Source organism: Antechinus flavipes, chromosome 6, assembly GCF_016432865.1.
Source record: "Antechinus flavipes isolate AdamAnt ecotype Samford, QLD, Australia chromosome 6, AdamAnt_v2, whole genome shotgun sequence".
NCBI lineage: Eukaryota > Metazoa > Chordata > Mammalia > Dasyuromorphia > Dasyuridae > Antechinus > Antechinus flavipes.
Window position 1 is genome coordinate 190,571,974 of NC_067403.1, and position 27,920 is coordinate 190,599,893.

At 35.5% G+C, this 27,920-nt stretch overlaps 1 protein-coding gene across 1 annotated transcript in view; it reads left to right on the forward strand.

Annotated features, from left to right (window-relative positions):
- The window catches only part of SH3TC1 (SH3 domain and tetratricopeptide repeats 1), an 82,619-nt gene that overhangs the window by 20,170 nt on the left and 34,529 nt on the right, over positions 1–27,920 (forward strand). The window contains exons 2-6 of the mRNA XM_051967266.1: positions 1,187–1,502; positions 13,692–13,763; positions 20,385–20,512; positions 22,122–22,227; positions 24,927–25,091. Coding sequence (XP_051823226.1) covers positions 1,229–1,502; positions 13,692–13,763; positions 20,385–20,512; positions 22,122–22,227; positions 24,927–25,091 — 745 coding nt within the window. The 5' untranslated portion in view covers positions 1,187–1,228. The remainder of the gene's footprint in view (positions 1–1,186; positions 1,503–13,691; positions 13,764–20,384; positions 20,513–22,121; positions 22,228–24,926; positions 25,092–27,920) is intronic.

A 27,920-nucleotide genomic window follows, 5' to 3' on the forward strand; every position in this document is an offset into this window, starting at 1 on the left:
GCCTCAGACTAGCTTTAGACAAGTCACTTAACACCTGTCTACCTCAGTTTTCTCATCTGTAAAATGAGGATAATAATAGCATCTATCTTTCTGAACTATTTTGAGGATATAATGAAATGATAATTATTATTTTTATTGAAAATTTATTCAGTAATTGAACTGAATATTATTCAATTAAATTAATTTTTAAATTCAATTGAATAATTATTATTTCATTGTTGTTCATTTTTGCCTTACTTTTCATGACACAATCTTGGCAAAGATACCAAAGCAGTTTATCATTTTCTTCTCCAGGGGATTAAAGTAGAGATTAAGTGATTTGCTGGATTTGAACTCAGATTTTCTTGACTCCAGACCCCATGCTCTAAGTCCTTGAGCCACCTAGCTATCTATAATTACTGTTATACTAGTAACAGTAGCTCATGTTTACATATTGCTTTAGAATTCACAATGCCCTTTTCTCATACCAATCTTATGAGACAGATAAAACAAGTGTTACTATCACCATTTTATAGGTGAAAAGATAGATTCAGTGGCAAAGGTCATAAGTAATTATCTAAGCTGCCAAAGGTCAAGATGATTATCTTCCCTATTGGATCTCAAACTTCTTGGGAGTAGGGATTGTTTTATTCTTTGTATTTGTATTTCCAGTGTCTAACAGATCTCTGGCAGTTCAACTGCTTGTTGATGAATGGATTGAAGCAGGTTTCTGTCATTTTCTAGTTCTATGACCTTTGGCACTGAACCTATTTCCTCACCTCACAATGGTGATAAGAATACTTGCTTTTTCTGCCTCATAGGATTGGTATGAGAAAAGAGCATGATAAAACCAAAGTAAAATGCAAATATTGTTGCTGTTGCTTTCATTATATTAAAAACTTGGTCAAGTCAATAAAATTTTGGGGTCTCAGTTTCCTAATCTGTGAAATGAGAATCTCTGCTGCTTTGTGATTCTACTTGGCAATTTAGCCTGGTAATGGATGTGAATTGTGTGTGGAAGCAAGTAATTATTCCCCATGTTACTGAGGAAAGAGGCAGGACAAATGGAATCCCAGTGTTTGCACATAATCGGGAAGGAAGGAAAGTTCTTTCCTGTTCTCCTGAGGGTGATTTTTCAACAACAGGATATTTCACTACATGATCCTCTTCTCTGAAAACTTTTTTTTTTCTTTTTTCTTTTGCACAGCTGGTCATGCAGATCTTATAGCAAAGAGTGAATTAACAAGTCATGGAGGGGCCAGTGGTACCGTCTGATGCTATGGTAAAATGCTTCACCCAAGACACTGGACCGCAGCCTAACCAAGAGGAGGAAGAGGAGGAAGGATGGCAGAAGCGCTTGACTCCCCTGATAGGAAGAAAGCTGATGGGGTCCTTGGAAAGGAGAGACCAGGATTGGAGGACGAATGTTCTTGATGGCCTTCAGGGACCAAACAGACCCATCCAAGCTCCCAAGCTTCTAGGAGAAAAGGAAAATGAAGAAACTTTTGGGTTCAGAAAAACAGGTAGGAATTCCATTCATCTTCACTGGCTTTCCCCTCTCTGGGTTTTCCTTTTCTGTTTGTTTTTCATCTCATCTTCTTCCTCACAGGGTGACAGATATCTTCTCCTAGCCTTGCCTTTTTTTCCCCTTTCTAAAGTGAGGGTATAGTCAAGGGATAGGGGAAAGAAAGAACAGGTTGGCATTTATTGTGTTAACAGAATAAAAGAATATTAGTATCACAGAATCTTTTTTTTATTTTGAAAAAAATTTCTTTACAACATTATCTCGTGCATTCACTTCTGTTCCAATTTTATCCCTCCCTCCCTCCACCCCCTCCCCCAGATGGCAAGCAGTTCTATACATGTTAAATAGGTTACAGTATATCCTAGATACAATACATGTGTGCAGAACCAAACAGTTCTCTTGTGGCACAGGAAGAATTGGTTTCAGAAAGTATAAATAACCCGGGAAGAAAAACCAAAATGCAAACAGTGTACATTCATTTCCAGTATTCTTTCTTTGGGTGTAGCCGCTTCTATCTATTACTGATCAATTGGAACTGAGTTAGATCTTCTCTTTGTCAAAGATATCCACTTCCATCAGAATACATCCTCATACAGTATCGTTGTTGAGGTATATAATGATCTTCTGGTTCTGCTCGTTTCACTCAGCATCAGTTCATGTAAGTCTCTCCAAGCCTCTCTATATTCTGGTCATTTCTTACAGAACAATAATATTCTGTAACGTTCATAAACCACAATTTACTCAACCATTCTCCTGTTGATGGACATCCATTCAGTTTCCATCTTCTAGCCACTACAAAGAAGGCTGCCATAAACATTCTTGCACATACAGGTCCCTTTCCCTTCCTTAGTATTCCTTTGGAGTATAAGTCCAGTAAGTAATAACACTGCTGGATCAAAGGGTATGCACAGTTTGAGTATCACAGAATTTTAAAGCTTGCAGGTCCTTAGAACACAGAAGGACAAATATTTAGAACTGGAAGAAAACTTAGAACATAAACCCTATAACATGCTAGAATGTACTGCTAGAAGAGATATCTTTAAGAATCATCTAGTCCACGGATTAATAATTTAAGGTCCACGAACTTGTATTGTTTGTTATTTTGATAAATATATTTCAATATAATTGGTTTCTTTGATAATCCTATGGATTTTATTTTATATATTTAAATGCATTTTTCTGTGAAGAAGTCCATAGATTTCACCACATCTCCAAAGGGTACCATGATGGGGGAGGGGGATGGGGGATTAAATCAAAGCCTTGATTTAATCTAACTCTCTTACTCCAAAGTTCAGGAAATTTGAGTCAGTAAATAATGCAGTCTATCCAAATCACACAACTATCAAGGTAAAGCCAGGATTAAAATCTAAAACTACAGAATCCAAGTTTCTATTCTTTTTACTATGGTGATTTTTTTAAAAGGTGAGAAAAAGTTGGAGAACTTTGCCTATCCTTAAGAAAGTCTGAGCAAGTGGAGCTTGTTGACAGATCTAGAAGTGATAAAACAGGTTTTCTGACCTCTTTGGAGTACCTACTAAAGTGGGTTGATTTTGGAGATTGATTATCTCAGTGGATGGAATGCTGGGCTTGGAGACGGGAAACTCCAAATTCAACTGCTTCAAATATTTGCTAGTTCTGTAATTCCAAGCAAGTTTTAAGCTTTTTTAGCCTCAGTTTCCTCATTTGTAAAATTGATGTAGTAATGATATCCACTTTACAGGGGTTGTTGTGAGGCTCAAATTAGATCACATGCATAAAGCATATTGCCAACCTTAAAGTAACATATAATAAATGTTATGAAACTAAAGCCATAAATAAACCTAAGCTACTATTTTTGTCAGACAAGTAGCTCAGTCAGTGAATAGAATGATGGGCTTAAAGTCAGGAAAACTACTCTTCCTGAGTTAAAATCTGACATCAAAATATTAGCCATGTGACTCTGGGCAAATCACTTAATTTTGTTTACCTCCGTTTCCTCATCCGTCCAATGAACTGTAGAAGAAAATTGCAAACCACTCCAATATCTTTGCCAAGAAAATTCCAAAAGGGGTCATGAAGCTCAGAGACAGGAGGGGAGCAACTAAACAGAATACTACTGTTTATCAAACAGCACAACAATTTTTTAAAAAAAAATATTTTTTGGAAAATACTATACTTTGATCCATATTGAGTCTTCACAGTTCTCTCTTTGTATGTAAGTGGCACTTTCCATCCCAAGTCTATTATAATTGGCCTGAATCCCCTCATTGTTAAAAAGAGCCACATTCATCACAATTGGTCATGGCATAATCTTGTTGTTGCTATGTATAATGTTCTGTTGTTTCTGCTCACTTTACTTAGCATTAGTTCATGTCAGTCTCTCCAGGCCTCTTTGAAATCATCCTGTTGATCGTTTCTTATAGAACAATAATATTCCATAACATTAATATACCATAACATAATCAGCCATTCTCCAGTTGATGAGCATTCACTCATGTCTGAGTTCTTTCTCACTACAAAAAGAGCTGTTACAAACATTTTGGCACATGTGGGTCCTTTTCCCCTTTTTACAATCTCTTTGGGACATAGGCATTGTTCGATCAAAGGGAATACACAGTTTGATAGCCCTTTGGGCAAAGTTCCAGTTTGCTCTCCAGAATGGCTGGGTTAGTTTACAACTCTACCAGCAATGTATCAGTGTCCCAGTTTTCCAACATCTCCTCCAACATTTATCATTATTTTTTCCTGTCATTTTAGCGAATATGAGAAGTATGAATTAGTATCTCAGAATTGTTTAATTTGCATTTCTCTAATAAATAGTGATTTAGAGTATTTTTTTTTCATATGACTATAGGTGGCTTTAATTTCCTTATCTGAAAATTATCTATTCATATCCTTTGACCACTTGTCAGTTGGGGAATGGCTTGTATTCTTATAAATTTGTCTCAGTTCTCTATGTATTTTAGAAATGAGTTCTTTATCAGAAACATCCAATGTAATTTTTTTTCCCCAGCTTTCTGCTTTTTTTCTAATCTTGACTGCATTGATTTTGTTTGTACAAAAATATTTAAATTTAGCATGATCAAAATTATCCATTTTGCCTTTCATAATGTTCTCTAGTTATTCTTTGGCTATAGATCCATTTCTTCTTCATAGATCTGAGAGACAGACTATCCTTTGTTCTTCTAATTAGCTTATAGTATCACCCTTTATGTCTAAATCATGAGTCTATTTCGACCTTATCTTGATATAAGGTATTAGGTGTTGGTTAATGCCTAGTTTCTGAATGCTATTTTCCAGTTTTCCCAGCAATTTTTGTCAAATAGTGAGTTCTTATGCCAGAGACTGGAGTCACATAAGTTCTTAATAAATACTGGCATTCATTTTTCATTTATTCACTGAACATGCAGAGAAATAGCATCCCAGCGTCCACTTGTATGCTTCCAGCAGTAAGGAACTTACTGCTTATCAAAGCTAACTCTTTCTGGCTTCAGTGATTAGGAAACTTCTCTAAAATCTATTTCCCTTGCTGCTCTGAGAGTTTGTGATCGCTGAAATTCTTTGATGATCTGTACAAAAACAGAAGGACTTCAAACACAGGAAAAAGTGAATTTGACAAAATAATTGATGTTGGGAGAATCTCAAGCTTCTTTCAGTCAATTGAAAGCAGCTAGTTTGAACATATTATAAACTATGGTGCTAAAAGGATAATAATTTAGAGTCCATGTTGGATGAAGACCATTTGAAGCAATTTGGGATAATAAGATTGAAAACTGGTGGGGGGGGGGGGGACATGATTGTTCTCTCAGTATTTGAAGTAGCACTCTCAGAAGAAGGATTAGACTTGTTCTCTTTGGATCCAGAGGAAAGATCCAGGAGACAGATATTGGGGATATTACAAAGAGATGGATTTAGGCTTGATGACAGAAAGAGTTTCCCAATAATTAGAACTGTCCTAAAGTAAAATGGGCTGCCTTGGGAGATAACGGGTTCTCATTCATTGAAGATCTTCAAGCAGGGTTTGAATACCACTGGTCTGGCCTCCTATAAGTTGGGAATGGTTTTAAAAATATTTTCCAACCGGAAAATCATGTGATTTTTTTTGATGGTTCAATCCAGTTGGAAATGTTTGAAAAGTAAGGAGGTAGAAAGGTGCTGGTAACATGATACAGGGAAAAGAAAATGATATTGGAAATCAGAGATCTGAAATTGAATTTACTTGTGTGATCTTGAGCAACTCATTCAATTTTCTAGCTAATAATTTCTTTATTTGTAAAATTAATGGGCTTTCCCACATCTAAATCCTATATAGGACAAAAGTTCTCCTTCCTGCATCAGTTTTTTTCTTTAAAGTAAGAAGGTAAAACTTCCAAACCATCAACTTTGGGCTTGATGTCAATTTCTGACAAAATTGTAGGACATGTTATTAATGGGACAGTTTGTATGTACTTAGGAAGGGAATCCATGCTCATTAAGAACTAAGATGAGTTCAGCAAGAACAGATCATTTGAGACTAATTTCATATCCTTTTTTTTTTTTTTTTTGAACATCATCAGACTTGGTGGATGCAGCATGGCATAGTGGGTAGCGGGTTGGTTTTGGATTCAGAAAGTCCTGGGTTCAATTTATATAGGCTGTGCTATCATAACAAGTGGCCTAGAGAATTCTTTAAAGAAGATAAGATACATAGAAGTTGCCTAAGTGGGGGAGTTTTTTTTTTTTTTTTTTTTTTTTTTTTTTTTACCAGATATTCCCCATGCTAAAAAAATATCAGGTTCAAACTTTTCTCCCACTGCCATCAACACAAAAAAAATTAGGCAGATCAGGAAAATGTCATATATATAATAATATAATTGACCTATATTTTGGGAAGATGTTTCACAAAATCCATCATATCCTTTGCAATAAGATGGGGAATGGTACTTGGTGATAGTATAATTAGGCAGATTGAAAACTTTTCCTCTATGGGGATCTAATGAGTAGTAGAGAAGAAAACAATGGCATTCTAGAAGGATATAGCCAGTCCTAGATATCTCTCCTATCTCTTGTTGAATTCAATTGAAATCAAAATTTTTTTAAGTGCTTGTCTTTATGGTGCTTATAAGGAGTAAAAAAGGTGCCCTGGTTAGGTCATATTGGGAATTACACTCGGTCCAGTTATTTTTATAAGTGACATTAACAAGCTTGTTAATTAATTAATTAATAGCTTGTTGATATGATAATAATGATAGCCTGGGGTAAAGCGGAGAAGACCAAAAACCAGATTCAGTAGGAGTTGTTGATACAACACATTTTCATAGACCTAGAAAGATAAATTGAATGATGATTAGTTAGTTGGTTAGTTGGTGCCCCTCATTCTTGAAGATGTCCAAATGTTATGTCAGATTAAGGCTCAGTGTGTTAACTGTGGCTAATCAGATCGTTATGAGCTTGAAAAGCTCTATGACAGGTTGGATACAAATAATTCATATGAATATAATCTGGGTGATGGTGGAAAGGGGAATGATTATTTAGACCTGGAAGGGATTTTAAAGATCAACAAGTCCAACCATCTCCTTTATAGAGCAGAAAATTATGATCAAGACAGGGCAAGTAACTTAGGATGATAGATATAGAACATTTGGTCAAAGACATACAAGTGGCAAGTAGTATATCATAGCAGAGATACAATGACTGGGAGATGACTGGAATTTTGACTTAGGTCACAGAAATTTGGAAGCTGATTTCAATCTAGGTTTTCTGATTCTACATACAGCACTCTTTCTTTATGCAAGTGAAAAGAAAGTATACCTGCCTTTCTTCCCCGCCTGCAAATTGGGAGTAGTGAGAGAAAAAAATAAGCCAGAGAGTTGCCAGGAATATGATATATATCTCTAATGGGAGTGCAGGGTTTCCATTTTTTAAAAAGCTTTAGGACACTGAAAACTTTATTGCTAACAGAGATTTCAAAAGCTATATTGGAATGAGCTTAGCAGTGATTTCAATTGAGTTGGAGTGGGATAGTGGAGATGTGAGGGATATCAATCTCATGTACCAATGATGACTTTTGGATGGGATTAATACAATAGAAGATTGATGCTCTTTCAATGTCTGACTCACAGACTTAATGTATTGTTGTTTTGCTATAGTTTCTTAGAATCCTAGAACTCAGATCTGGATCATTAAAATAGGTTTTGTTTTTTTTTTTTGGAGTCTGATTGGAATAGTGCTAAATAAATAAATTAGTTTAGGGAGTATTGTCATCTTTATTTTATTTGCTCACCCTATCCAAGAGCATTTAATATTTTTCCAGTTGGTTAGATAAGACTTAATTTGTATGGAAAATGTTTTATAGTTTTGCTCATATAGTTCCTGATTTTCCCTTGGCAGATAGATTCCTAAATATTTTGTACTATCAGTAGTTACTTTAAATAGAATTTCTCTTTGTAACTCTAACTGTTGGATTTTGTTAGTGATATATAAGAATGCTGATGACTTATGTGGGTTTATTTTGTATCCTGCAACTTTGTTAAAGATGTGGATTATTTCTAATAGCTTTTTAGTAGAATCTTTGGGGTTCTCTAAGTATACCATCATATCATCAGTAAAGAGTGATAATTTGGTTTCCTCATTACCTACTCTAATTCCTTTAATCTCTTTCTCAACTCTTATTGCCAAAGCTAGCATTTCTAACACAATATTGAATAGTAATGGTGATAGTGGGCAACCTTGTTTCACTCCTGATCTTACTGGGAATGGTTGCAGTTTATCCCCATTACATATGATGTTTACTGATGGTTTTAAATAGATGCTACTGATTATTTTAAGGAAAAGTCCATTTATTTCTATACTCTCAAGTGTTTGTAATAGGAATGGATGTTGCATGTTATCAAATGCTTTTTCTGCATCTTTTGAGATGATCATATGGTTTTTGTTAATTTGGCTATTAATATGGCCAATTATACTAATAGTTTTCCTAATATTGAACCAGCCTTGCATTCCTGTTATAAATCCTATTTCATCATGGTGTATTATCCTGGGGATAATTTTCTGTAGTCTTTTTGCTAATATCTTATTTAAGATTTTAGCATCAATATTCATTAGGGAGATTGGTCTATAATTTTCTTTCTCTGTTTTCAATTTACGTGGTTTAGGTATCAGTACCATGTCTGTGTCATAAAAGGAATTTGGTAGGAATCCATCATTCCCTATTTTTTCAAATAGTTTATATATAGTATTAGGGCTAATTGTTCTTTAAATGTTTGGTAGAATTCACATGTAAATCCATCCTGGACTCAGATCTGGAAGAGACTTTAGAGATGATTTAAATCAAAGCTTCTTAAACTGTGAGTCATGACTCCATTTGGGGGTCATGTAACTGAATGTGAGAGTTGCAAAATTATGATTTATTATCAGTAAATGTTTGAATTGTATACCTACCTTATATATTTCCAGGATCACTATAAACACACTCACTTTCCTTTCTGAGCCCCAGTTCTTAATATTCTAAAATGGGAATGGAGATGGGATTTAGATATTCTTAATGTTGGGTCCCTGGCCTTTTTTGTTGCTACCTGTATTTCAGTACAATTGCTTTTCCTTTATAATCCTATACATTTTCTTAAATGAATTTAAAAGATGATTCCAAGAAGTGGATCTTTAAGGTCCACTAGACCATCATAGGGGGCCACTGACACATAAAATGTTAAGAATTCTTGGATTAGATGATTTCTCCCAGCTCTCCAAACTCAGATCCTCTGAAATTCTAGCTTCAAACTCAACCTACCGCTTTTGAGAAAGGTCCTCTCTCCATCCTATAGATAAGCAAGGACAAGATAAGAAGAGGTTACTTCAGCCGCTTCCCCATGTGGTTATGACTCACAGGGGAAGTGGACCAAGAGAGAAAGGTGACAGCTTAACTAGGAAATGTGACTTATAGCCCAGCCCTAACACCTTTAAGCTCAGCTCACCCTCTTGCTAGGGTTAAAAATCTGCCAAACTAAAATTGGCCAGGTTTGATTGCCCCAAAATTACTGCATTGATTTTTATTTTGTTTTTTCTTTGTTTTTCTACTCCCAGGGTGAGAGGGTAAAATACTTGCCCATGTTCACACACATTTTTGCATTGGTATTTGTCCTGTTAAGTTCCTCTGAAATAACCCCCAGTTCAAATGGGAGTTTTCCAATCTTTGGCAGCCAAGTGAGAGGAGAAAATATTGGCTCGTGGGAAACATCCTTTGTGTGAAATTAAGGGGTTGTTCTCTCTTTCTGAAAGTTTTAAAGAATACTTTATTCTTTATATAAGGATATATAAGGATACTGTGTCCAAACAAAATTAAATTTTATAGGATTTAGAGCTAAGAAAGTATAGTCTAATTGCCTTTTCTCCCTTCCTTTCTTTACCCCATTCAATTTTATTTATTTTTAAGTTTTAGTGAGAGGTAACAAGTTATAATTCATCAGGAGATGGCCTCAAAATCATGAAAACCTAGGTTCAAGTCAAACTTGATACAAAAAATGGATGACCTTAAGCAAGATACTTAATTTCTCTATGCTCCTATATCTGTCACACTCCCCAATTCTCTACGAATTGTTTAATGGTTTCTTTACCAGGTGTATCCCACACCACAGAAATAACAAGTATAATCTAGAACAAGACAAAAAATGTGTATATTTTTTACTTTTATTAGTCATTTCCTCCTATATGCTCACCATCCCCATATCTCCCTTGAATCTTGTAACAAAGCAAACATTTGCTTCAAACATCCTAATTGTCTTGATTATATATGGAACAGGATCAGGTAATATCCCATCGTTTCCTTGATAGCTTATAATAATTTAAGGTCAAGGTCTCCCACTGCATCCAGGGCCATCTCTAGTCATCCTGATCTGCATCTGGCCACTGGACCCAGATGGCTCTGGAGGGGAAGGTGAGGCAGGTGACTTTGCACAACCCTCCCTCACTTAAATCCAATTCACTTCCTTGTCATGGCATCACCTCCCCAGAAACTCAGTCCTCTTCAAGAACAAAGGCAAAGAAAAACAGCTTGTAACAAAGAAAATCAGTTTAGTAAAAATAATGAAAATATCAACCCTGCCTCAATTGTATGTTATATACTCCTTACCCATAGTCCCCCACTTTTTTACTGAGAGAGAGAGAGATGTGTTTCAGAGATGTGTCCCATCTCTTTGAGATTGCAATTATTCATTAAAATTCATCTGGATTTAGCTGACATCATTGCAATCTTTTGTTTATTGTAATTCCTCATTTTTCTTCCTTTGTTATGCATTATTTCATACTAAAATCCTATAGCCAATGATTGGCAGATCTTAGATTTTGTGCCTGTGAATTTTAGTTTTTAAATATATTTTGATTTATTTATTTAAATATTTCCCAGTTATATGTAAAAAAAAAGTTAACATTTTTTTTTTAAATTTGAGTTCTAAATTCTCTGGAGACAGGAGCTGGGTTCATGTGGTCTCTGCCACTTAGATGATCTTTGACAAATTATCTTTTAAACCTCTCTGACCTTCATTTCCCTCAATGGATAAGGAGGCGTGTGCAATCATGATGCCTACATAACATTGTCATGAGGATGAAAGACCATCATGGTTATGAAAGTACTAGAGAGGTGGGGCTTGGGTAGTGGGAAATGAGTACACTAAGATCTGCTTCATCATCCAGAAGATTAACTTGCAATCCAGTCTTAATGGAGATAGAAAATAGCTTTGAGAGGAAACTAAGATGTTAAACTCTTAAATAAGTAGTGATGGGGATTAAAGGCTAGAGAAATTTTCAGCTAAGACCAATCAGCCTGGGCTGGAGTGGTTGGGGAGACATAATAGAGGAGAGAAAATTTGACCCGAAAACTCCAAATCAATTTAGTTTGTTAAGCAAAAGTTATTAAATACCAGATGTAGGTTTCCATAAAGACAAAACAAAACCCTGCCCTTAAGGAGCTCACATCATTATCTTCATCTTTGTTGTCATCCTGATCTCATCATCATTGCATTTATATGGCACTTTAAGGCTTTCTAAAAAATTTACAATCTTATCTTATTTTGTTCTCATACTAGCCCTAGGAAAGAGGAGCTATTATTATCCTTGTTTTATAGATGAGGAAACTGAAGAAGGCATGAATTAATTATGGATTTTACATCACTAGTAAATATCTGAGGCTGGATTTGAACTTAAGTCTTTCTGACAGTAGGTATGCTACTTTTTCCACCAAACCACAGGAAGGGTTTAGATCAGTGGGGAGATGGGAGCAAGGTGTTTCAACAGAACAGAATAATTTATGAGTAGAGAAGCAGTAAGTAGTTGTCCTTGGAGGGAATTACTCATGCATAAAAGAATAGTGAGAAAGGGGAGGAAATGGAAAGTTTTGATTCTGGTAACATTGCAGGGGTTTGAATGTCAAGCACAGGCATTATAGGATTATGGATTTATAGGGAGAGATGGGGAAAGGGAACTCTAGGAGTGATCTTGTCCAATGCATTATTTTATAGATGAGGGAAAAGGTTCAAAGAGATTAAGGAGGTCAGAGGAAATAATGGAACTATAATGCAAATCTGGGTACCCAGATTCCAAATCCAGTATTCTTTGGCAGGCCATGGGGGAGCTAGAAAAAACTTAAGTGGGGAAAATAATATTTTAAGTATAGTCTCTATTTCCAATTTTGAGGAGAAAGAGAGTACTCTGATTAAAGCTGAAAGAAAGCAGTGTCAGGATTTAATCAGACAACTTTCCATTTGAATCTGTAGTCATTATGGTCCAAGTCTTTGGCCTGTCATGCTCACCCTTTCCCTCCCCATACATGATTCAGTGCTTCAAAGAAATGGAAAACCCTGCTTTTATCAAAGTAGATCACAAAGTATACAACTTAGCAATGCTGTAAGACCACTGACTATAAGACAGATATCTAGATAGATAGATAAATAACAGATAGATAATCAAGTGGATAATATATATGTGTGTGTTTAAATGTACACAATATATACACATATATACTTAATACAAACACACGTATATATAACATACATATAATGTCTATATGTAAACATGTGTATAAATTCATAATACACAATGTGTCAATATGTATATGCATATGTTTACATAGAAACACACACACATACACATAACTATATAATATATATGCATAGTACATATACATACATTGTATGTGTAAATATATAAATGCATACATACATGTGCGTGCACATACACGCACACATACACAGGACTCAAGATCTGATCAGTGTAGGGATTCTAGGATGAGAACTTCTACCAAAGAAGATCATCAGCTCCACTGAAGTTTTTAGTCTTGAAGGATTTATTGGGGCACTGATAACTTAAATATCTTGCTCAGGGTCATAACTAAGGCAGGACTTTGTATCAGGTCTTTCTGTCCTAAGGTCAGCTCTCTGTCCACTTATATTGTCTAATCTCTGATTACCCTGTCAACTCAGTCTCTCCAGACTTATCAAAGCTGGTTCTTCAACAATGGACAGGGTGGTGGTGGTGGTGATGGTGGTGGTGGTAGAGAGAGAGAGAGAGAAAGAGAGAGAGAGAGAGAGTGTGTGTGTGTGTGTGTGTGTGTGTGTGTGCGCTGAGGAATAATACGGCAACAGAACTTTAGGAAAGAAAATGTGGCTGTAAAGTGCTGGATTCAAACTGGGTTCTGCATATATAGGACTGCTTGCCATCTAGGGGAGGGGATGGAGGGAGGGAGGGGAAAAATCGGAACAGAAGCGAGTGCAAGGGATAATGTTGTAAAAAAAAATTACCCTGGCATGGATTCTGTCAATATAAAGTTATTATAAAATAAAATAAAATAAAATATATATTTTAAAACAACAACAACAACAAACTGGGTTCTGGGCCAGGTGTAGCTGCTAACTTACTGTGTGGTCTTAGGAGTCAACTTTTTATCTTTGGGACTCTGTCTCCATGGGAAATCAGGGTATTAGAATAGAGTATTTTGAAAGTTCCTTTCAGAGAGAGAGAGAAAGAGAGAGAGAGAGAGAGAGAGAGAGAGAGAGAGAGAGAGAGAGAGAGAGAGAGAGAGAGAGAGAGAATGACAGATAGAGACAGAGACAGAGAGACAGAAATAGAGACAGAAACAGAGAGATACAGAGAGAGAGCTGAAGTCCTCTACATGTTGCTGAAGTTTGGCATTCTTAACTTGGTTGTGAAACTTTGTTCACTTTCACAATTCTTTTTCTTACAGATACTCGATTCTCTGATGGCTGCAGGGCCACAGTGGGGACATCTCTCGGCCAGATGGGAACTTTTCCAACAGGTACCAACCATTACATAGTAACAGCTTTAACTAGGGTGGGGTAACTAGGGTTTTCTCCTGGTCACTGAAGTTTAGAAGGTGCATATATTTAACACATGTGTTCCTTTAGCAGTACCCCATGGAACAACTTAGCTCAGTGTTTAGAAAAGTGCTTGACACATAGTGGGCATTTAACAAATGTTTGTAGACTAACTGAATTTGTTTTATTTCATTTATTATTTTCACATCCTAAAGGAACAAGGTGCTTTGCTTTCATGCTGTTTTTTTGGGGGGCACCAAAATGTCTAGTTTAGGTTTACTAACTCTTCTAACATCACTTTCATTATATCTTACTCTGAATCTAAACTTGAATAAAATATGGGTTCCTTTCTGTTTCTCTCTGGCTCTTTTCATTTCTGTAGAAAGCCACATCTAAGACCAGGCCAGTCGCTCTCTGAAACCTCAGCACAGGGTCTATTTTTATCTCAGATACAATGCAGGCATCCCTCACTTCCTATAACATGGGTGTTCCTAGCAAAGCTCATCAAACTTTAATCTTAATTTAAATATACCCAGTAAATTAATTATTTAAAGAGTACTTGGGGTGAGTCTGTTTGCAAGAGGAAAAAAAAAAAAAACTATTTCTATACACAAATAATCAAGCACCTGATTCATCTTCTTTATGTCTGGGGTGAGGGAGGGTTCCATGGATGTTCTGAATTGGTCCTGAAGGAAAGTAAGAAGAGTAGTGGGCAGATAGAAGAAGGGAATATTATGAGTACAGGATGAAGATGGTTATTTCCTAGGGGTTTTTTTGGTCCTTTGAATGGCTGATGAGTGACCACAAATATTCCCCTGTATTTAATTTAGAAACAAAATGCTTTTTCATAGCTTAGGCAAAATAAACTCCAGCATCTCTATAAATTTATCATGTGTTGTGACAACAGTTTCTGTTTGTAGTAATAATTATTAAGCTAAATGATCCCTTTTGTATTGGAACAAGAAATTTTTCAGAAGTTTTGCCAAATAGTAACATACTGTGACTTTGGCTGACTTTGCTAGTTCTCAGTTCCCTTATTTGTAAAATGAAAGATTTGGGCTCTTTGGTTTATAAAGCTTCTTCTAATTCTGGCAAGCTAAGCTCTCAAGTTCCTTCTAGTTCTGTGTTCTGGGATATTTCCAGCATCTCAACTCTGAATAATTAAGATTTACAAAAAAGGCAGTGAAATTTCATGTATGCTAAGGAAGGGACAGCAAACAGTAGGCATATATGTTCCTGTGTGAGAGTACAGTATATGAACTACAGAAAGAAGAAATTGGGTTAGATATAGAGAATTGCTTGTCAATGAATTCAAGAATCTGTTGAGGTTCATCAGAGAAATTTATGAATTTTCTTTTTACAATGATGAATGAATAAAAAAGTATTTATTAAGCATTTATGTTCAGAGAGGTGAGAATATAGATATAAAAGTGAAGAAAGTATCTGTTTCCAATGAGCTTATTATATCCTGATGGGACTAGACAATACCTACAGTAAAGCTGTGGTCACTTCTGTTTGGAATGGTGGGGGAATGGCCTGTTGAGTGGAGGAAGAGATTGATACACACCCTTTCTAATAACAATGATTATAGATTTGATTATGATTCCGGAACCGAAAAGCAGGTGGGAATGGGAGATGAGACAAATGGCAAGATGTTGATCAGGAAGTAGAGGGAAACATGGCTGGATCACTACCAGATGCAGTAGACCATGTCAAGATCTCACCCATCTAGACAGCAAGGTCCAAAAGCAGAAACTGCAGAACTGAAAGAAGCCCTTCTTCTGGTTTTCTAAGTATTTTTTCAGTTAGGGTCCAAAGTGAAATTATTGCAAGCACCACCATCTGTATGAAGCCTTCAGTAACTGTTTCAGACCACAATAAGTAATAAAACTAAAGCCAATAAGTACTACAGGAGTTTAGAAAAATGGGACTTAATTTTGAAGTTTATTCCTTTGGCTTCATTGTTGCACACAAGACTAAAGAGACAAAATAACCAAGTTGTTCTCACTGAATTGTGTGTGTGTGTGTGTGTGTGTGTGTGTGTGTGTGTGTGTGTCAGTCAGTCAGAGAGAGATAGATCTTGGGTTAGTTTTTTTTTTTTTTTTTTAAATAACAATCAATAGAGTTACTAGTCTTTCATAGTCACAGATTCAGAATTTTGAGTCAAAGGGTCCTAGAAGTTATGTAATTCAACTTCTTTATTTTATAGATTAAGGAAACTGAAACCCAGTAAATGAAATAATTTGCTTGAGGTCAGAGAAGTAGTAAGTAGTTTTGTGGAATTAGAAGGCAAATCTTCTAAGGCCCAATCCAGTGGTTTTTCTACTAGCTATATTACTTATACATCTCTAGAGACCAAAGGATTCTTCTATGTGGACCCAGAGACCCATTAGTTAGCAGATGCACAAAGGATATGCTTAGAGGTCCCCAAAGTTCATGCAGCATTTCCTCTGGGTCTTTCTCCAGCACTATCATCCTTTCCCTCCTTTATACAACTTGATAATTATTCCTTTAAAAAAAATTCAGGATTTCAGTGGTTTGAGATGGACAGTTGATGAAACTGTAATATCATAGAGGCAGCTAGCTGGTAAGTGGACACAATCACTGAATGTGTAATCAGAAGAAGACTTGTGTTCAAATTCAGCTTAGGATACTTATTAGCTGTGTGTTATTTATTCTGACTGCCTCAGTTTTGCATTCTACAAAGTAGAGATAATAATAGCATCTATCTCATAGAATTATTGTGAAGATTGAATAGATAATATTTATAAAGTGTTTTATACTTTTAAAAACTGTTATTGTTATAATTTATTACTATTATAGACAGTCAATTCAGACTTTTTATAAATGAGCAAATTGAGATCTAGAAAGATAAAGTTGCCCAACTCCTTTCTGATACAATCATGCTGGTTTTGATATGTGATTTGGGGCTTATGTGATAAGGTCTCCAGAAGGTCTTAATCAGTCAAAAAACTTCAACTAAGTGATGATGAACTCGAGATTTATTAGAAGATGGTAATAATAACTTGAGTTTAAGTAGTTCCCTAAGATTTACAAGACAGCTGGAAATTGCTCATAAGATTATTCAAGATGCGGAGGGAGCAGCACAGTATAGTAAAAGAGAGAAAAGGAAAAAAACCAAAACCCAAACAAAACAAACAAAACAAAAAACAAAACAAAACAAACAAAAAAAACCACTGGACTGGGAATGGAGAGAATCCCTGCTTTGACCTTGAGCTTTGTCCAAGATTATTAGTAAGCCATTTTTTTCCTCTAAGCCTTTTCTTGAATTATTTGCTTCACAGGGTGGTTGTGAGGAAAGAAAGGGCTTTGTAAACTCTAAAAGCTTTGAAAAGGGAGCCCTTGTATGGCTTTGCTACCTCTCCCTCCTGAATCACTGAAAGAATTTATAAAAGATGCAGGTTTAGACTTCCTAGGGTAGAAGTATCCTTTAGCACAATGCACATGGTCCCACCATGGTGAGAAGTGACCTTTGCTGCCATATGCTAGCATCTTTTTCTCATGTCTTGCCTCCCTGTTGGATCCATTTCCCTAAATGGTTAAGGGCCAAGCAGATCTTCCCATGACAACAATGTAGTACTGCCAGACTATTCTGGATTAATGCCACTTTGAAATCATTGAAGTCTTCAAGGACAGGAACACAAAAGTGACAAAAGAAATCCTTGTTTTACTCAAGACTCCTTAAAATAGGTGCCTTACATTCCCCAATGAGATTCTAGGCTAAGCTGCTGGAGAATAATAACCATGGCTTATATTTCTTTTTATATCACAATGCTGGTTTGTTGATTGGACAAATTATCATAAAATGCAAGTAGGACCCTTAGAACAGAGGAGGTAATAGCTAGAAGGATCTTAGAAATACCTATTCCAATATTTTTCAGAAAATCAAACTTATAGGATAACACAATCATATAAAAAAGGGACCTTAAAGGTCATCAATTATTATTCTCTCATTTTGTAAATGGGGAAGTTGAGGCTGACTTACTCAGGGTCACATCTGCTAAGCATCTGAGGCAGGATTAAGTCTAAAGTTCTCTCCATTGACCTATCGGTGTTTATAATCTGCTGCTAAACATGTCCCTTTAAATTTTTTTAAATAAATGTATATAAATATAAATATTTATATTTTTATATTTTATAAATATATATTATAAAATAGATTCTAGGTATTTCAGGCTTCCACACTCTGAGACAATCTCATTCTAGGTTTCCATTTGTAGAAATCCCTTCTGAGGGGAAAGAGAAATGTAGATATCTTGCCATATGTCAAAAAGGACATAGACATAAATGTTCCAGCACTCTTGGTCAGAAATGGAATGATTCCAGATTAATAGAATAATCTTTTTGACTATCCGAGGTTAATGTAGGCATGTATAATCATTTCAGTCATATCTGACTCTTCATGAGCCCATTTGGGATTTTCTTAGCAAAGATGCTGGGATGGCTTGTCAGTTCCCTTCTCCAGTTCATTTTGACAGAGGAGGAAACTAAGGCAAACAGAATTAAGTGACTTTCCAGGGTCACAGAGCTAATAATTGTCTAACACCATATCTCGACTTACTTCTTCTTGACTTCAGGCCTGGTGTTATATCCATTGTACCATCTAAATGCCCCACATATAGTAATTATGCTATTAATTATAATATTTATAACAATGACAATAAATAACAAAGATAATGATTTTTTATTCCCTGTAATAGTTTCTCAAGTGAAATTATCTCAGAATTCTTTGGAAGCAATAAAGTATCATAATGTGAAAGGCTGTTCTTTCCTGGCCCATTTATTTTATATTAATTAACATAATAGAAAGACAAATCATGCACATCAACTGTTATTATTATCATCACTCATGATAATTTCTCCATAGTTCAAGGGTCTATATTGCTGTATTGCCATGAATGTTCTCTTCACCAGAGCACATTGTGAGCCTTCTGTAACACAGCAGTTATTGTTCTTGAGTCAAAATATTTCCCATTCCATGGCTAAGCTCAGGATGATCCTCTCTAATCATATGACAATAGATTTAGAGTTCATTCCTATACCTGATACTTGAAGTCTTTCCAGCATGGGAGGAAATTGTGGACCCCTCCTATAGCTTCAGAGTAGTGTGTGTGTCATTATCACAAAAAAGGAATTGGAGAATGTTAAGAGAGTATTTATGTTACACGCAAAAAATTTTGCAGAAAAAAATTATGAGTTAGAGAAAGCCATCTGTATCTAGAAAGAGGTCTATGGGAACTGAATGTGGATCACAACATAGTATTTTCACCTTTTTTTGTTGTTGTTTGCATGCTTGTTTTTATTTTTTTCTTTCTCATTTTTTTCTCTTCGATCTGATTTCTCTTGCATCATCATAAATGTGAAAATATGTTTAGAGGAATTGCACATGTTTATCCTATATTAGATTACTTGCTGTCTAGGAGAGGGGGGAGAGAAAGAGAGAGGAAGAAAAATTTGGAACTCAAGTTTTTGCAAAGGTGAATCTTGAAAACTGTCTTTGCATGTATTTTGAAAAATAAAAAGCTGTTTTAAAAAAAAGCATCAGAGAATTAAACAAATACTCTAACATTTTTTTCTGAACCACGCTTGATATAAACACTATGTTTTTCATAATTATATATCAAATAATGAGTATTTCTTATAGGGAATATTTCAGTGAAAAAAAGTCCTTCTATTAATGTAACCCCTTTCTTTCAACTTAGAGGTATAGACAATTACCTAGAGCACTGGAGTGGTAAATGATCTGCCTATATGTCACTTATAATAATAAGGGTCACACAGACATTCTATGTCAGAGGCAGTGCTTGAGCCCAGGTTATTTTGGCTTTGCGGCTGATTCACTATTCATTAGATTGCATTTTTTGTCATTCAGTCATTTCAGTCTGAGTTTTCATGATGTCATTTGGCATTTTCTTGGCAAAGATCCTGGAGTGGTTTGCCATCTCCAACTCATTTTACAGATGAGAAAATTGAGGTAAATAGGATTAAGTGACTTGCCCAGGATAATCCAGTTAATAAGTGTCAGATTTATATATATTATTTTATATATTTTTTATATAAATTATATACTTCAATTCTTTAAGTGTTCCGGGAAGATAGAGATTTCAGAGTTCTTGAATCTCTAAAAATAAACTCCTCTTCCTTCTGAGACAGTATAACTATTGTCAACTCTCAGCGATTATTGCCATGAATAAAGAAAAATCATATGTATTAGATGACATATGTAATTCAAATAAGAGAACTAGATCCTTGTCCCTGGTCCTGACATCCAGAAAGAAATTTCTTTCCTATAATTGAATGGCATATATTTTTTTTCTGATGTATTTTAGAGACTATCATTCCTGAGCCCCTCTGCCGTCCACTAGCCAACTGCTCCCACAGGGATTAAAAGGGAAGGCAGGTCCCAGAAAAGGGTAGAACAAGATCACAAGCACGCTGAAAACAGGGAAGATGGGGAAGATCTCTCCCACAATTCCTAGACTTGGAGATTAATGATCTGTTTGGGTCCTCAATTGGGTCACATGATCTGCCCATTTCAGTCAATTTCAATTAATACCTCTGACCAATCTAATCTCTTCCAGACATTTCCTTGAAGCTCATTATGGTGCAATCAAAGAGTGGCCTTCCTGATCCTTGTCTGCAGGAAGAACTGAGAAGAAGACTCCGACTTTTGGAAAATGACAGCAGGGAGGTTTCAGCTGTGTTCAGTGTAAGTCCTAATCATTTAAATTTATAGAATGTGGAGACATTCCCTTAACTCTCCTTCCCAAGTCATGGTGTAGTGAAGAAAGGGCTGATCTGTAAGCCAGGTAAACCTGGGTCTACCTGACTAATTAACTATGATTTTAAGGTGATTTTCTTATAAATACATGCCTCTTTGTCAAAGAGTTGAGTTTTGAGTGAAAGTAACTGATTCACAAAATGAGAAGAGGCTGGTTGTCATGTACAATTCTAGTTGTTTAGTCAGTTGTGCAATTATGCTTATTCATTTTTGTTGGGAGAAGTGATTTTGTCAAATCACATCCAAGGGAAGGTTTTTGTGGTGTTGCCCTTAATCACCTCCTTGGATTCCTTTATGGTGATAGTGACAGCTCATACTTCTTTTAGTGTTCTCAAATACCCCTGTGGGGCAAAAATCAAAAGTATTGTGTATTTTATTTTATAAGAAAATAATGGAATAATGGTGATGGTGTTAATAATAGTTCACATTTCTTTGGAACGTTTAAGGTGTATAAAACACTTTCCTCATAACTCTCTGAGATAGGAAATGAGAATATTAGTGCTCCAATTTTCCCTTTTACAGTGGAAGGAAATGAGAAAAGTGGGTTGCTTTGCCCAAATGAGGTCAGGGAGAGTCAGACACAAGTCAACAACAACAGAAAGGAAAGCAGAATGGTAGCACAATTGGTCACACAGCCAGCATGTGCCTCAGTGGAAAACACATTGGGCTTGAAGTCAATTCCGATCTACTTTTAGACTTGGTAGACAGGTTACACTTTCTTAGATAAGTATCATTAGCTGTGTGACTCTGGACAAGTCATTTAACACTTCTTTGTCTTAATTATAAGTAATGATAATAATAGTATATGCCTTCTAGGATTGTCTCCAAGGTAAAATGGAATAATAATTGTAAAGCATTTAGCATAGTGCCTGGTGGTATATAATAGGTACTATATAAATGCTAATTATTATTATTATTTATTATAACCAATTATTACCATTCTTATAACCCATCTTTGACTTCAAGCGAGAAATTATCTGAAGGATCAGAGGAAATTAGCTAATCAAAAATATTTATTAAATGTTTCCTACGTACCATGAACTGTGACAAGGGAATATAAAGAATGGTTTAAACGGCCTTTTCCATCAGCTAAGTGGTATCATAGTACATAATGTGCTGAGCTTGGAGTAAGGAAGCCTCATTTTTCTGAGTTCAAATTTGGCCTCAGATATAAGCTGTGTAACCCTGGGCAAGTCGCTTAACCTTGTTTGCCTCAGTTTCCTCATTTATAAAATGAGTTGGAGAAGAAAAATGGCAAACTGCTCCAGTATCTTTGCCAAGAAAACCCCAAATGGGGTCATGGAGAGTCAGATACAACTCAACAACAGAAAGAAAAGAGAGATGGCAGCACAAATCAAAACTTAGAGATCTTTATATTTATCAAAGATAGTTTGTTATCTGACATTTACTGTTTCCCATTTTCCTCTAACAATCTTGACTATTTGATCATTAATACTTTAATAACAGCCCCAAACTAACCTTTGAATAATGCCAACTTTGGTATTAAATTTTTTTTTTCCTTTTTTTTCCCCTTCAGGAGCTGTCAGCCAGGCTGTTGTCCATTCACAGTGACCAGGACCTTATTTTAGTGACATTTAAAACTTTTGAAGAAATATGGAAGTTTTCCACCTATTACTGTCTAGGTAAGGCACTTAAAATCCCAGGGAGAAATCTTAAATTATTTCTCATTATCCTCGTTGGGTTCAACTCTTGTCTCAGCTGTGTGATCCTGAGTAAATCTCTTAAGCTCTCTTGAGTGTCAGTTTTCTCATCTGTAAAATGGGGATAATGATAGCATCTATCTCCTAGTCTTGTTATGAAGACCAAATGAGTTAACATGCCTAATAAACATTAGGTTTGTAAACCCTAATCTTTTGGATAAATGCTACCAATTATCATTATAAAAAGCATTCTTTGCTTTCTATGCAAGAGTTTGCTATAAAAATAATGCAATTTAGACTGGGAGAAGATTTTATATATAGTATATATTTATAATATACATACATCTATGAGTGTATACTTATATAGACACAAAACATAATGCTACTTTTTAAAGTGCCAAAATACAGGTACTTAATTGTTGACCTTGAAACAGGCAGTTTGGGGATAGTTAAAGATGAAATTATAAAGAATTCCAAAAACAGAACAAAAATAAATAAAAATCATTCTTCTCATCTTGTTTTTGTTATCAAAAATTTCTTTGGGAAAATATTTTAATAAATAACTATTTAAAAATAATAATAATTTAGCAATAGTGATAATCACTTGTATTTTTGATGATTTTTGCTAATAAAACTTATCCAGCAGTTTTTCAAAAACAGATAATAATAAATGATATTTAATGATGCTCTCAATCACAACCTTTTTCATTTACTTCTCACAGCTCTTTAAGTTAAATAATAAAGGTATTATTCTCTCTTTTCCTTTATTGATAGGGAAACCAGTGATCAGCAAATTGTAATGACTTGACCATGGTCACAAGTCTAATCTTCTGATTTCAAATCCAGAGCTCTTGCTATCATTTGGTAGTACTATAAGCATGGAAAGATAGAGCATTTATTAAGTGCTTAATGTATGCCAAACATTAAGCAAAGGTCTAGAGATACAAAGAGAAGCAAATAAAACAGCATTCCTTAGCCAATAGGAACTTCTATTCTAAAAGGAGAAGGCAAGAAATAAAAGAGAACTGGAAAGAGAGTGAAGGTTATGGAGAAACTCATGTCGGGACATGACACGGAAATGGTCAGGAAGTGGTGGGCTTGCCTGGTTCTGAACAAAATAAAGAAAACTCACGCATTTTTCAGGGACCAGTTTCCCAGGCTGAAATAATTTGACATTTAAGACACAGAGATAAATATATCTTCTAACTCCAGGATATTCCTTTGGGAAAAGTATTTTTAATGAACTTTTGATAGAATGGTTTAATGCAAAAGACATTAGTATTTATGGGAATTTAGAGTTGATGAGGACCTTAAAGTTCACCCAGTCCTACCGCCTTTATTTTGAGGGAACTTGAACCAAGGGACAGATAGGTGGCTCAGTGGATAGAGCTCTGGGTCTAGAGTTAGGAAGACCTGAATTCAAATGTGCCCTCAGACATTAGTGTGTGACCTTAGGCACATGGTTTGCTTAATCCACTGGAAAAATCAATGGCAAACTATTCCAGTATCTTTGCCAAGAAAACCTCACGGACAGTTGTTTCATAGGGTCACAAAGAGTTGGATGCTACTGGATAATACAAAAGTGAAAGGAATTAATGATTTTCCCTGTCATATAAAAATATAATGGGCAGGGATAAGAACTGGACTTGTCATTTCATTGTTACAGGGAACTTCCAAATAAAGACTAATGTAGGTTAGCATTATAGTCTTTTCTTTTTTTTTCTTTTTGATGTGGCAATCAGGGTAAAGTGAATTACTAGGAATATACAACTAGTAAGAGTCAAGTGTCTGAAGCTGGATTTGAATTCATGTCCTCCAACTCCAGAACTGGTGCTTTCAGCATTGTTCCACCTAAATTCTCCTCCCCTCCTTCAGCATTATAGTCTGAAAGAGCTGATTCAAGCACCCAAAAGTGATCATGGCCATACCAGCATTATATACCAGTGGCTCTAAAGTCAGCTCCCTTTTCACTATACGCTGCTGCCTTTCTTTCATAAAGTTATCACATGAATAATAATTGCCAAAACCAGAATTCGAATCCATACCCTTTTATTCCTTAAGTTTTTTATTCTACCATACTGTCATTTCAGGTCTGGAGCTCTGGATATTGGTTTTGTTTCTTCTCTTACTCTTTTCTCATCTATAAAATTAGTGTAATAATACATCTTCTACTTCATATGGTACTTTAAAGGTTCAAATGAGATAAAGTTAGCGAAATGCCTTGTGAACTCTAAAATGCTGTATGTGTTACATTACCATAATCATGATCATCCATTAGTGTGTCTGTTGTTGGCTCACAGCTCTTTTCTCATAATTTTGCTTCCACTTATTTTCTCATAATTTTACTTCTCAACAGGATTTTTTTTCTTTTTTTTTAATTAAAGCTTTTTATTTTCAAAACCTATGCATGGATAATTTTTCAACATTGACCCTGGCAAAACCTTGTGTTCCAAATTTCCCCTTTCTCCTCTCTCTCCCCAAGATAGCAAGTAATCCAATATATTAACAGGATTTGTTAGGTACATTTTTAACTAAGACATGTCCCTTCTCCGCAAATGTTGAAATAGTTTTCCTGTACTGAATTCTGACTGTAGTCTTAGCAGATGGCTACATTCACCTCCCTTTTGCAAAGAGTCTAGAAAAGATAAAAGGCTTTCTAATTTTATCTTTCTGTTGGTTAGGTTTCATAAACCACTGCATGGAAAACTTGTTGATGGACCAAGACTTCTGGCTTCTCTCCAGTTACAAGAGCAGTGGGGACAATTCAGACTTCGATGCTGGGATTGATGTCTTTATTGATGAAGAAGCTTTACAGTTAATGCATAAGAGCCTCTTAATCCAGGAAGGTGAGGATTGCCTGAATGAAAGTATATTTAGAATGCTGTTGTTTTTCTTTCCACCCTCAGAATGCTAGGAAGAAAGAAGGATAAAAATAAAACCCATGTATACCTTGAAATTTTGAGGTTCTAAATTTTTCAGTTATTTTTCTCAGTAATAAGTGTACAAAAATGGAATTGGTTGCCCTGAAAAGTTCCCTGTCACTGAAGATGTTCATGGAATAATTGGCTTACCCTGGCAAGGACTTTAGAGACCATTAAATACAACCTTCTCATAAAGTACCATCTGTATTAATATTATTATTGCTGTAGATATGAATATTGTTATTGTTGTTGTTACATAAGAGGAAATGAGTCCTAATGAGGTAAATTGTCCTGCCCAAGGTCACACAGGTAGTAAATAATAGATATGAGCTTTTTAAATCAAAATCCAGCCCTGTGAGGTCCATTGTAGAAATGATCAATTAACAATAAATAAAACATCTACCATGATCTAAGAACTGTCCTAGACTGTGGGAACATAAACAAAAAAATAAATAAATAAATAATTTTAACTCTCAGTAAGTTTATATTCTATAGGGGGACAAAACACATACATATAGAAGTATATTCAAAATAAATACAAGATAATTAAAACTAAGACTAAAAGGGAAGGGGCAACTCAAAGGATAATGAAAGGAAAATTGTGTAGAAGACAATTTTTGAGCTGAGTCTTGAAGGAGGAGGGTGTCTCTTTGGGGCAGAAGTGACAGAGCAGGACATTCTAAGCTTCAGGGGTGCTCACTGCCAAGGTATACAGTTGGAAGAATGGATTGACATGTCAGAAACAGAGAGAAGCTCAGTTTGGCTAAACTATAAAGTGTGAGTTTAAGATGAATATTGGAAAGTAATAAGACTGGAAATAGAAGTTGAAGGTCTTTAAAAGTTGCAAAAAAAAAAAAAAAAAGAAAAGAAAAGAAGAAGAAAAATTTATTGTTTATTTTAATGGCCATAGGCAATCACTGGAGTTTATGCAATAAGGGAGTTGATGTGATTGGAATGAGCATAAAAGAAAATGCCTTTGGCAGCTCTGTGAAGCAAACTTTGGCATGGAGAGAGAATCAAAGTAGAGAGATTAATTAAAAAACCACTGAAATAGTCCAGATCTGATGGTTTGGAGTGGGGTATATCTTTACGTAGAGTAATCAGTTAGTAAACCATTGCAATATTCCAGGTGGGAGATAAAGGCTGAAGATTGTTGCTGTGTGAATAAAAAGGAATTAGATATGAGAGGATTTGCTGATGCAACAGTTGTGATGTTTACTAACCAATTAAATATAGGGGGTGAGGAGTTGAGGATAATGCCAAGGCAATAAATTTGGGAGAGTAGGAGAATGGTGATTCTCTTAATAGAAATAGAAGAGTTTAGTAGAGGGAAGGGCTTTGGGGAAAAGATAATGATTTGTTTTTGTCATATTGAAGTTGGGATTCCTTCAAGATGCCTTTTCTGAAATTTTTTATCTGTAATGAATAATGTAGAACTGGGACCCAAGACAGGTCCAGACTGGATATACATTGTGAATTATCTATATAGAAATGATAATTAAACCCATTGGAGTTGATGAAGATACTGAGAGAAAATATATAAATAAAGAAGAGAAGAGGGTCCAGAATAACATTTTGAACTATATCCTAAGTTAGATTGTATGATATAGTAGAGCTGCTGAGAAGAGGGGTGGATGATTAAGAAAATAATGAGTTGTTTCGTAAAAACCCAAGGAAGAGAGAGTATTCAGTAGGAATAAGGGTGATCATGAGTATCAAAAGCAGTATAATCATCTAGAAAGGATGAGAACTGAGTAAAGATCATCAGAGTTGACTTTGGGTATGTTAAAGTGAAGGGCTGAACTAGCAACTCATTTTAGCCCTTTTAACATTAAAATTCTAAGAAATTGCTTAATAATAGATAATGATGTTACTCAGCTTTGTTCTTTGGCTAAAATTGTTTCAGGAAACATGTAGTAATAACAGAAATTTTTTGTTGTCGTTGTTTTGATCTGGATCTTTGATTTCCTTGAAGAAGGGGGCTCCCTGGTAAAGAAACTCCTTCTGGGAATAAAGATCAGCAGCTTACTGCAGCTAGTAGTCTTAGATAGTTGCCTTGGGCATTTAGAGATTAAATTATTTGTCTAGAGTTAAATTGCCAGAGATAGGACTTGAGCACAGATCTTCTCTAATTCAATTGTTGACTCCCTATCCACTATTCCACTGCCTCTCAACAACAACTACAGTAATAACTCACACTTCAATAGAGTTTTAGGAACAAAGGGCTCTCCTCGAAACAAATCCACAAAAACAGCTGGACAAATATTGTTCTCATTTGATAAATAAGGAAATTGAGGCTCAGAGAGATTAAATGAACTTTCCCATGATGCTGTAGCTAGAAGATATCAATATCTGAAATTTTCACTTCCCTTTGGGATGATTTTTTTAGGATCTTGAATAAAATCCAGGAGAACTGGATTTATCCAGATATTTTATCAAATTCACATTGAACAAGCCAGTAGCTATAGGGAAAAAGCCTGCTACATCAACAGAGCCCAATTCCAGTTTTCCCTAGGATTTAATAAGATAAAGCTTCTCGCCGTCCATCTTCCATGATAGTCTCAGATGCCAGTCATCCCTCTCCCATCCCTCCCCAAATGTTACGTCAGGTCCTAATGTGTGCCACAACTTTTGTCATTTACTCATGTTATGTTCTTGAATCTATATTAGATTAATTTTGCACACACCTACTTTAGATGGCATAAGGATTGGGGTGGTAAGGAAAGTGCTCTGTTATCTGGACAGGAATCCTTT